This window comes from Poromitra crassiceps (assembly GCF_964638095.1).
Source record: "Poromitra crassiceps genome assembly, chromosome: 25".
Taxonomy (NCBI): domain Eukaryota; kingdom Metazoa; phylum Chordata; class Actinopteri; order Beryciformes; family Melamphaidae; genus Poromitra; species Poromitra crassiceps.
Genome location: NC_139649.1, coordinates 10,460,090 through 10,472,597, shown reverse-complemented (window position 1 = coordinate 10,472,597; position 12,508 = coordinate 10,460,090). Strand labels below are relative to the sequence as shown.

The window sequence follows — 12,508 nt, the reverse complement described above, 5'->3', positions numbered from 1 at the left end:
ATAACGTGACTATATTTATAACTTTTATAACGGACTCCAGTTTCCGGTTTATAATTCGGGTCTGCAGCCGAGTATAACAAAGGAAATGGCAAGCTGCAACAATAAGTCACGTTAAACCAGACCTTGTACCCACAATTATTTTTTACAGTGGGGCATTCAAAAATAAGGTGGATAGAGCATGGCATTAACACTGCTAGAATTAAGGGTTCATTTTGGATAAAACCATCCACCAACTGGCATTATGCTGTTATTCTCTCTCTAATGTGCTGCTTTAGCTACATCTGTAGAACACACTATTGTCGTGAGGGAGAAATCCACAAACGCTACGGATTAGCCTCCTGAAAATCTGCGCAAGATCGGCGCGGCCTGGGGTCCTCCAGGCTAGAGCGAGGTGCTCGACGCAGGTAAATGACGTGCAGCGCACAGGCCCTCTTGAGGCGTCCTTGAGGTATCCTCTCAGCCTCTGGATTGCCTTTGCCACGGGAGGGTCTGGTGAGACGAAGGAGGAGCACGGCCAGGAGTAACCCACAGAGCCTAGATCCTCCATGCACCGAAGGGCCAATACTGCGGCGTAGCACTAGCTCTATTGCAGCGGATTGGGTTCTCTTTTACCCCTCCCGCGGGCAACGTTGCAGACAGAGTAGTAAGGCTGATCCGTAGCGGCTTCTGGGACGTGAGTCAGGGTCTTAATTGGCCTCGGCTGGGTCTACTGGGCGAGGGTGTATGATGTTGACAGACCCGAAACACCTTACGACCCCAGATAACATCACTGATGACACGTCCTAGCGCATGCGGCAGTAGTGTATTTGAGAATGTAGAATCCTGGCTTGCCTCTGGCCAGTGACACTTAGGAAAGACTAGGTGACAACCAAGTATAGTTTGGTGACGAGCTGGAGAGACAGTTGACGGCCGGAGAGACGGCAACCGGTACGGGATGGGATTAGCACCCCATCTTGGCTCTCTCGTGAGGGAGAAATCCACAAACGCTACGGATTAGCCTCCTGAAAATCTGCGCAAGATCGGCGCGGCCTGGGGTCCTCCAGGCTAGAGCGAGGTGCTCGACGCAGGTAAATGACGTGCAGCGCACAGGCCCTCTTGAGGCGTCCTTGAGGTATCCTCTCAGCCTCTGGATTGCCTTTGCCACGGGAGGGTCTGGTGAGACGAAGGAGGAGCACGGCCAGGAGTAACCCACAGAGCCTAGATCCTCCATGCACCGAAGGGCCAATACTGCGGCGTAGCACTAGCTCTATTGCAGCGGATTGGGTTCTCTTTTACCCCTCCCGCGGGCAACGTTGCAGACAGAGTAGTAAGGCTGATCCGTAGCGGCTTCTGGGACGTGAGTCGGGGTCTTAATTGGCCTCGGCTGGGTCTACTGGGCGAGGGTGTATGATGTTGACAGACCCGAAACACCTTACGACCCCAGATAACATCACTGATGACACGTCCTAGCGCATGCGGCAGTAGTGTATTTGAGAATGTAGAATCCTGGCTTGCCTCTGGCCAGTGACACTTAGGAAAGACTAGGTGACAACCAAGTATAGTTTGGTGACGAGCTGGAGAGACAGTTGACGGCCGGAGAGACGGTAACCGGTACGGGATGGGATTAGCACCCCATCTTGGCTCTCTCGTGAGGGAGAAATCCACAAACGCTACGGATTAGCCTCCTGAAAATCTGCGCAAGATCGGCGCGGCCTGGGGTCCTCCAGGCTAAAGCGAGGTGCTCGACGCAGGTAAATGACGTGCAGCGCACAGGCCCTCTTGAGGCGTCCTTGAGGTATCCTCTCAGCCTCTGGATTGCCTTTGCCACGGGAGGGTCTGGTGAGACGAAGGAGGAGCACGGCCAGGAGTAACCCACAGAGCCTAGATCCTCCATGCACCGAAGGGCCAATACTGCGGCGTAGCACTAGCTCTATTGCAGCGGATTGGGTTCTCTTTTACCCCTCCCGCGGGCAACGTTGCAGACAGAGTAGTAAGGCTGATCCGTAGCGGCTTCTGGGACGTGAGTCGGGGTCTTAATTGGCCTCGGCTGGGTCTACTGGGCGAGGGTGTATGATGTTGACAGACCCGAAACACCTTACGACCCCAGATAACATCACTGATGACACGTCCTAGCGCATGCGGCAGTAGTGTATTTGAGAATGAGAATCCTGAGCTCCCATTTGTACAAAAGAGTGACTTCCTGGACTCTATTTCCCACAATCCATCACACCCTCACATGACCTTTAGCCCACTTAATCACCTTATCGCCCAGCTGTGAAGTATCAGGAATGATCATCCCCCAGCATTTCCTGATCTATTTAAGACCTACATTGTTTGCTGCACCTTTTGTCCTTAATGTGTGCGTAGTTAAACCATACCTGATGAAGCAGTGGGTGATGTGTGCAGCATGTCATAGTGTATGTTATGGGTGGGAATCGATACAGCATAGTATCGTGATATTTTGTGTGGCAACATATCAATACACAAAGCCAAGTAAGGCAATAATAAATCACAATATTCTTTTTTAAATCGCAATAATATTATATTGTGATAATATCGTATCATGGTGACTGTGGTGATTCCCACCCCTAGTTTAAGTATTGTTGTTTGATCAATCCCTTAGTTACCTGCAGTAACGTCCACATGATGTATGTATTGACCTTTTCCTTTGTTGTTTCAGAACCACACACAAAAACCCACATATGAGCCACAAGACATGCACAGCACCTTTTCCTTTTGATAACCACACACATCTCCATCCATCCATCTCAATAAATGGCTGAATGGCATCAGGCAATAAGCATCTAATTTACACCACGTCAGGTTTAGAGGACACAGTCTTTTTCAAGGACAAAAAATGTGAAAAACATAGTGGGACTGGAAAAGTCAGACAGAAAGCCATAGCCAAAATTAACTTTTTTTTGCCCACCGACCAAATGGTTAGTGTTTGTTGAAATTGTACCTACCACTCAATAGATTACCATTGTTTTTGCGGGGATGGTAGGTGAAGCAAATCTACTAGCCACTTGCATATCACGATTCACCAGCATTTGGCTGGTGTTCATTCTGGACTGTGGCCATACCCCTCCAGCCACACATAGAACAGGCTTATGGCGCCCTCTGCTGGGCATAACGAGACAGTTGCAGCCATTAAGTTCCAGTAAGAAAATAGACAGTTCTTGTATCTGTGCTGCAGTGGTACAAGGTCGTACGGATAAAGGCATCAAATATGAACATACAACAATCACATTTTACATCTCATCACTGATGAATCAGTTAGAGATATGATAGACTATATGAGAAATACTGTCAAATGAATAGACTATTAAAAAGCAAACAATCCTAAACTATCGGAAACGAAAAACGAAATATAGCTGTAAATATTCCGCAAATCCCATTTCGACCTCTCTCGCTCCACAGCACTCTCCCATCTCCCCGAAGCTGCTCTATTTTTAAAACGTACAGTCAGCCATTTCCATGTCCCTAGAAAGTTACTCAATGTTCTTAAGTGTGCAAGTGTGCATTTTCAAACACTGAAGCTCCCATGGGTGGACGACTCTGACATCTCTGACATCACACACACACACACACACACACACACAGCTCCCATGGCGTAAGCAGGACATCTTAGGGGACACGAGACTGCAGCAGCACCACACCCTCCAGGTTCTCCTTCCTGCCTCCGCCCACCCAACCATCCACGAAGAGTGACGGGGCTTTGACATCACCACTGCAGTGCCACCGGCCTGCCTGTAGTGGGCGCTTTGGTCACGGAGACGAACTAAGGAAGAGAGCAGCTGGATTCCTCCTCCAGTGCAGCGCTGGATGGAAGAACCCCTCCCCCCCAATACGCTGACTGCATTAATGTGTGGAGTATGCCATCTGTTACATGTCTCGCATTGCATGTGGTGTCCTCTTGTCTCTGTACCACATGTCAGCATGTGCTATGCTACTAATGAGGCCATTTACACCTGGCACTAACATGCGTTTTCTGTCATCAGATTGCAATCAGATAGTGCTTGACCACATTAGCCTGATTTCATTTACACCTGGCATTAGCATGTGTTTTTGGGTGATCAGATTGCAATCTGATCACCCAAAATGGGTGTCCTCTCAATCCGCATACAGTTGCTGTATCCACATTGAGAGGACACATTGCATTTACACAATGCGTCCCTGACCACCTCCGGGGGTGGTTTGGCCGATCAGATTGCAATCCGTCTTCACTGTGTCCTGGGGGTGTTTACACCTGTACTTTCAAGTGGTCAAGCACAATCTGATTGCAATCTGATGACAGAAAACACATGTTAATGCCAGGTGTAAATGGCATCTAAGGTATGTGTGATAGTACAGTGATACTATAGGCGTTATTCACACAGCAGCCATTTTGAACTTACGTACAATAAGACTCAGGATGGGAAGTTCGGAAGAGCAAGTTCAGCCCAGCTATGTATTACCGTTGTGTACCAAGAAACACATAGTGTAAGACAACCCATTTATCATTGCAGATTCCCCAGTGAGAAATATGTTGTGAAATGCATCTTAGGAATCCACAGGGATATACAGTAGGTTCACATTTTAAGGAAAATGTGGGTCTACCATTATCTGGCTAGGTAGCTACTTAGCAGCAGGCTAGCAGGTAAGCTACCATAACACAAGCTTCAGGGCAGGAATTATACCAAGGCCAAAAGGCCGGTGCTGTGTGGATGCCCTGGAGTGTGGGAGACAGTTAAGGCGCCGATATAGAAAATGTAAGTTCCATTGGCCTCATTCCATAATCAATAAGCTATAATTGCATACACATAGTTATTGGTATGAGTTATTAATTATAATTGCCTACACAGATAAATCCTGATCTATTTACAGACAGGCAAACAGCCTATCTGTTGTTGTGGCCCTGTGCAGGGCACAGTGACCAGGCCACAATCACTCAGCTGTGGCCTTCATCCCTGCTCTCCCTTCCCCTCTTCCCCACAGGGTGACGTGCTCGGCTCCAGCTCTCCCTGCCCTCTGCCCCTGGTAGCCAAAACATGCTGTGTGCTCTCAGTATAAGATGTTTGAACTGTTAGTTAACAGTGTTGGGGGTAACTCATTACAAAAGTAACATATTACATGTAATATATTACTTTTAGCAGTAACTCAGTAATATAACTTATTACTTATAGGATTTCAGTAATATTATACCAGTTACTTTGTCAAGTAACTCAAGTTACAAATTGAGTTAATTTTTTTTTATCAAAGCACATTGATATACAATCATTTCCTAATCAAACTGTGTGTTTTTATGCATATAACCACTATAGATGACAATAACAAAGGAAAAGAATGACATTTAGAATTTTGCATTGTTTAAACTGACTTCAAGGCAGTTGAAATTATTTTTTGGGATGGTTCCGGGGCGGCGATGTCATTCTACTGCTGCTGTTGTTTTGGTAAAAGTAATGTAAAAGTAGTGTAATAAGTAACGAGTTACTCTACACAGAAAGTAATATTGTAAAGTAACATATTACTTTCAAATGAAAGTAACTAGTAATATGTAGTATATTACATTTTGAAAGTAACTTGCCCAACACTGTTAGTTAAACCCTTACTGTCCTCATGGACCCTGCAAGTATGAATTTCTATATTTATTTCTATCATGAGGCACTCTCTTTGCTGCTTGCTGTTTGCAAAGATATGTGTATGGCTGAATACATTGTTGTGAGACAAACTTCCTGGACTCCTTCAATTATTTTTGGTATTTCATTTTTTTGCGACGCAGCAAATCAACAAAATCACTATCAGTAGCAGTAGCCTGCATACGAGGCGTTTAGGGAACCAGTAAATCATAGCGTCGAAGATAGGAAGATGCTGTGAGGCGTTTAGGGGACAATTGTAATTTGTAGCTACAGAAAATAATCTGGGTTACACTTGCGTTATAGTGTGTAACTAACTTTGCAGTCTGAGGAGCCATCTTACATACACAGTATGTGCTGTATCACACGGCAGCATTTAATTTCTCTATTAGGATATTTATGTTGTTGAGGAAAAATGACTGAAATAAAAAACTATTTTAATAAGCAAATGACTTAATTCCAGGCCTGAAGCTACTTCCCTGCTGAATTCAAATAGTCGTTCCTGCAGATTCCCAGCTGTGTTGAAGTAACACCCATCTTTCACGCAGAGTTCAAATAATCTATATTTATCTTTATAGATTCCTTGGCAGAGTTCCCCCCCCCCCCCCCCCCCCCAGAGTGTGATGTACTATAAATTCAAAATGGCCACCATGGGAATAAGGTCAACATCTATATCTACACTCTGCACCAAAGTCATTGAGACAAACGCTGGTACAGTAATGGCAGGGCGGTGGAAAAAATGACACCTTCTGGCCTTGGACTGAGTCACACCCATGCATCATGTGTCTCCCGTCAAACTCTGTAGCTCCCTCAACCTCCCTCGCTGTCTCGGGGCACAAAATATATTTTGGGGGGAATGGAGAGGGATGTCACATTGGGAAATATGACCGAGCTGCTGAGTGAGTACAACCAGGACCAGGTCAGGTGTGTGATGGTGTGAGTATTTTAGCATCAGAGTACATGAGAGAGAGAGAGAGCATACACATACATAGAGATTACGTAGAGAGAGAGAGAGAGAGAGAGAGAGAGAATACACTCAGCACCCAGGCCTGCTCCAGCTAACATGCTTACTCTCCTCCTCTACCTGCAGTAGCTATATTTAGCCCTGATGGGAGGGATGCTGGAACCTGGTATGACTGCATAAAGTGGGAGGGAGGGATGAGAGAGAGTTTAACCCTTCGCAGGCACCAAACACAGCAGTCCGCTGGCGTCTGGGAAATGATCCTATTCTTTATGCAGGAGGAAAGCCATGCCGTGCAAGACAAATCTAATTATCCCCTCACAGAGCAACTGTGCGACTGCGTTTCACCGCGCAGAGCCTCATCAAAGGATGGGTTACTGCCTGCCCTCGCTCTATCTATGTAGGGCAGGCCAATTACCCCCCTTTGTTGAATTCTAACGTTTCCTACAGTTCTGTACATGATCCCCTAAAATGACTTCAGTGAGGCTGTAAAGCGTCCTCTGGAAAGAGCACATACAATTACCCTAACATTATATCTCAGTGTGTAGAAGACATTGGCTCAAACAACTATTAAAATAATTATAGTCTTTAATAATTAAATATGTCTTATTGTAATTACTAGTCTTGTACCTGCCTGCATTTCTTATAAAATGTGCAAGGTCCCATAGGCCACACCAATCACGGGCGAAAGCTCTCCATTCAGTTCCATACACCAGTGTCATTTTCCTTGAATTAAACATAGCTAAAAGCTGTTGTGTGGTGGGGCTGCGCAGACAACAAATGTAAAAAAAATCGGCAATTAAAGTTTTTTTGTGCTCCCGAGCAAAACAAGGAAGCCATTGAGATTTGGCGAGAAGAAAAATGTGGATCTAGATGTCAAGGAAGTAAGTTGGAGTGTTCATCTTCCGTATAGATGATCTTTGTGTGCAACGCGTGACATAGGAGAACGCCCAGGCGGGGGGGGGGGAGTTTTTGTTTCCCCCGTTTTGGGCATGGTGTCTCTATGGTCTGTAAAGACACACGCACGCACGCACGCACACACACACACACACACACACACACACACACACACACACACACACACACACACACACACACACACACACACACACACACACACACACACAGCTGAGGGTCAGATGAGTTTTAACGTTACCTGTCAAATTGCTGTGGCTTGTTGGTTTGCATGGCAGCTAGGTCTGCTGCTCCCTATAGGTTTATTGTTTTTTTCCCCCTTGTGCTACAGTAATTGCAAATTGACCTGACACACAAATCGAATCAAACGCAAATCATCAACATACGCAGGTGGGTACAGAACAGACGTTCCTTGCGTTACGATTCATCCCACACAGGAGTTTCTTACTTTCCTCTTATTGCCTTGTGCAAGAACAAATAATAAGAGAGAAATAGGAACACATTCATGCAGCATGATGATTGTTCATTGTTCAGATGTAGGGCAGCAGCAGGAGGAGGAGGAGGAGGTTGAAGATTGGGGTCATGTCCCAATGCCTCCCCCTCCACTAGCATACTGTGGCTCCCTAACCCCCTCCACTAGCATACTGTAGCTCCCTAACCCCCTCCACTAGCATACTGTGGCTCCCTAACCCCTCCACTAGCATACTGTGGCTCCCTAACCCCCTCCACTAGCATACTGTGGCTCCCTAACCTCCTCCACTAGCATACTGTAGCTCCCTAACCCCCTCCACTAGCATACTGTGGCTCCCTAACCTCCTCCACTAGCATACTGTGGCTCCCTAACCCAGGCCTCTCCACTAGCATACTGTGGCTCCCTAACCCCCTCCACTAGCATACTGTAGCTCCCTAACCCCCTCCACTAGCATACTGTAGCTCCCTAACCTCCTCCACTAGCATACTGTGGCTCCCTAACCCAGGCCTCTCCACTAGCATACTGTGGCTCCCTAACCTCCTCCACTAGCATACTGTAGCTCCCTAACCCCCTCCACTAGCATACTGTGGCTCCCTAACCTCCTCCACTAGCATACTGTGGCTCCCTAACCCCCTCCACTAGCATACTGTGGCTCCCTAACCTCCTCCACTAGCATACTGTGGCTCCCTAACCCCCTCCACTAGCATACTGTGGCTCCCTAACCCCCTCCACTAGCATACTGTGGCTCCCTAACCCAGGCCTAACCCAGGCCTCTCCACTAGCATACTGTGGCTCCCTAACCCCCTCCACTAGCATACTGTGGCTCCCTAACCCAGGCCTAACCCAGGCCTCTCCACTAGCATACTGTGGCTCCCTAACCCAGGCCTCTCCACTAGCATACTATGGCTCCCTAACCCAGGCCTAACCCAGGCCTAACCCAGGCCTGCTCAGCAGCAACAAGCAGAGAGCAACACTGACTCACCTGGCAGTCAAAGTCTTGGAAGTTGCGTGCATTCTGCAAGAAAAGAGAAAAGAGGAAAGATGAGAAGATAGTCTGGGCTCCTGGGAGACATCTTTCTCCGTGTGAAGCCTGGATCAGGCTTAATGACTGCAGAATGCGTTATCTGATGGATGTTCATTCATTTCAAATGAGAGAATCCATTACGGGAGGATCACTCCATTGCAGATGCATAGCATTGCATTGCAATGCGGGTGTTGGATTTCCTCTTCTTATGCGTCGAGTATACGAATGAACTAAAACTAAGCTCATTTCACCCATTCCATTTTTTTACAGGCTCTCTGTGATCTTTGGGTAATAAAGACATTTCATCAGTGAAACAGTTAAGAGCAAAATAATTAGGTTGTAATAGTACAACCAACCAAGTCTAATCAGTTTGATATATTAATATCTGGATATAGCCAATCTGGGAACCCAGAGTCTATTTTTATTTGAAAAATAGACTACCTTTTTCCACGGCTTCCTGTACAGCGCACCTCTCCTGCCACCGTCACTTCCTTTTCCGCGTCCGTTTCAGCTATACGCTAATAACGTTAGCGCAAAAACACACTGCATAGAAGACGTCAACTCGTCTCACAACAACAGTGGAAAATGACTGCAGGTGTAGTTGTTGTGACTAGTAGTATCGCCAAAGTCACGGCGCAAGTTGCTGTTCAGACTGTAAACAGTGGAGCACGGACGCGGGAAAGGAAGTGACGGTGGCGCTGTACAGGAAGCCGGGGGAAAAAAAAGGGAGGGCTGTCCCAGAGTCTATTTTTCAAATAAAAATGGACTCTGGGTTCCCAGATTGGGATATTATAGCTATCGTGACATGATTGCATTACATTACATTGTGTCATTTAGCAGACGCTTTTGCCCAAAGTGACTTATAATATCACATTTTGTCAACAGCACAGAAAACAACTATGCAACACGATCAATGACAGCGAAGACACTTTGATGGACTAGAGTAGCAGCACTTTGTAGAAAGCAGTCACATCACCCATTGCGTTTTGAAGTCTCGACGTTGGCACTTTCACCGCCGCCATCTTGGTTATTTGGAGACAGAAGTCATGTCATGTCATGTCATGTCATGTCATGTCATGTCAAGTCAGCTTGTCGGGAAGGGGGCTAAATCCCGCTCCAAATTTAGGCTAAAATCTGTGAGGGAAAACAACGTTTTCAAAGGGGTCCCTTGACCTCTCCTTGACCTCTCACCTTAAGATATCTGAATGAAATGTGGTTCTATGGGTATACACACACAGCCTCACGTTTACAGATAAGAGACAGAGAGAGGCAGAAAAAAAGCACATTGTAGTGTGTGGACCGTTCAGGGCAACATTTAACCTGATTCTCATGTAGGCTACTGCTTGACACATAATTTATGCTACTGCCCACTGACATGGTTTTAATGCTATTGTTAGCCAGTTCACACATTTAGATCAGGGAAATCAAAACCTCCTAGCAAACTACATTTTTGAACCTCAGTATTTCTAAGACCTGTAACGATTGATACTTTTACTGAAGTAAAGGATCCGAGTACTTCTTCCACCACCAGCTGCCCTGCCTGCTGCATTTTAAATTGATCTATCATGAATTATAAAGTTTTAATTGGATCAATGAATTCAAGGTCTTGGTTAACTTATTTGTAACATTGATGAAAATATATTTCTTCAATTCAAAGAAGATTGCATTTGTGAGTTTTGTGGGGGGTGGGCACCACAAGGCAGTTATGCTTGGTTGATTTCATACGAGTGGACTCCAACATTAACATTTCTGTGATTACAGAAACTTGTTGAAATATTGCTGTCATAGATGGCACCTTGATGACTTGAACCTGTCAGAGCCGTGTATATAGAAGAGTCGCGACATCTCCATTCACTCCAATTGACCAGTTTTTTACTCTCAAGAGTTCCCGGAGGTAAGGTTCTGGATTAAGCAGCGCTGTCGAGTTGCAGCAAAATGGACCGTTTGTGATCTACTTTGAAAGGGTCCGACGTTTAAAGAATCAAATTGTATATTATCTGCTTTATTTTAGCATTCAAACGCAGCGCGAGCCCCCTTCCTGGCTATTCATTGGCTACTGAGTCACGCACTTTGGACCTCCACTGACGCCACTCTCTTACTTGGTGAGACAAGAAACTCTGATTGGTCGGAGACAATGCATCATCAGCGCTGATCGTTTTGCATAAATCGTGTATTTTATTGGTTGCTATGCCAACTCTTGCCCTACCCAGGGAGGCTTGTTAGCAGTTTTTCATGTGGTCTCCTCTTATGTATGCCCTACTTTGAAGAGAATTTGACTCGGCACACATCCGTTGCTAACCGTTATATAAAAGCTTCAGCAGCGGTTGTGATGTTCTGCCCTGTTGTTATGGGTACCTCGCTGTTGCTCATGGTACTCAGCGCTGCCCTGTTTCATGCCGCATAATCACAACCCATAATTACATTAAGAAGATGCTGTGTTGGAGATTACTGCTACATTAGCCGCACAGAGAGAAGACTGGTATTTCCCTCATTTCTAAATGAGATCAGAAAACAACTGAAATGACTCTTTCCGTCCTCGTTCCCGTGTTTTGGAGGCGCCTCTCTGTCTGTCTATTGCATCTGTCTTCCAGACTCCCCAGTTTTGTCTTTTTAATGGGCTGGCCACTAGGTGGAGTGAGAGGTCAGCTCTAGCCTCGTTCACTGAGGTGAGTTATGGCCGTTGTCTCCCACCTTGTCCCCTCTACACAGCCAGACGGGGGGAGAAAGGCACTCCGGCTCGGACTTCAGACCCACCGCTGAGGCAACCCTCTCAGACCTGATACATCACCGCTCCCACCTCCTCTGAGGCGCGACTCCACTCACAACTCACTTCTAACTGTTGGTGACAGTTGCCTTGGGTGGGGGGGGGGGGTCTTACTTCATCCTTACTTCCTTCCCCCTCTCCCTCCCTCCCTCCTTTCTTTCTTTCTTTCTCATCTTTTGCTTTCTCTTGCGCTCCCAGAAATAAAGACATGAGTTTCTGCCAATTTTCCCTTTGATCTCCCTTTCTTCCCTCTTGCTTTCAGACCATCTGCCCTAACTCTCTTCCTTTCACTCTCCCAACACGTACCTCCCCCACTCACTCACTCACTCACTCACTCTCTATCCCTCCTCTTCCTCCCTCCCTCCCTGTCTTCCTCTCCCTCTCTGACTTCTGTTCCTCTCTCCTTCTCTCTCTGACTTCTGTTCCTCTCTCCTTCTCTCTCTCTGCCTTCTCTTCCTCCCTCCTCTCTCTTCCTCTCTCTCTGACTTCTCTTCCTCTCTCTTTCTCTCTCTCTGACTTATCTTCCTCCCTCCCTCCCTCCCTCTGTCTTCCTTCTCTTCCTCTCTCATTCCGACTTCTCTTCCTCTCTCCCTCCCTCTGTCTTCCTTCTCTTCCTCTCTCTCTCTGACTTCTCTTCCTCTCTCTCTCTCTCTCTCTGACTTATCTTCCTCCCTCCCTCCCTCCCTCCCTCTGTCTTCCTTCTCTTCCTCTCTCCTTCTGTCCCTCTCTGACTTCTCTTGCTCTCTCCCTCCCTCTGTCTTCCTTCTCTCCCTCTCCG

At 46.6% G+C, this 12,508-nt stretch overlaps 1 protein-coding gene across 1 annotated transcript in view; it reads right to left on the bottom strand.

The window, feature by feature from the left end:
- The window catches only part of ndrg3a (ndrg family member 3a), a 59,170-nt gene that overhangs the window by 20,472 nt on the left and 26,190 nt on the right, over positions 1–12,508 (bottom strand). Inside the window, exon 3 of the mRNA XM_083660884.1 lies at positions 8,925–8,957. Coding sequence (XP_083517010.1) covers positions 8,925–8,957 — 33 coding nt within the window. The remainder of the gene's footprint in view (positions 1–8,924; positions 8,958–12,508) is intronic.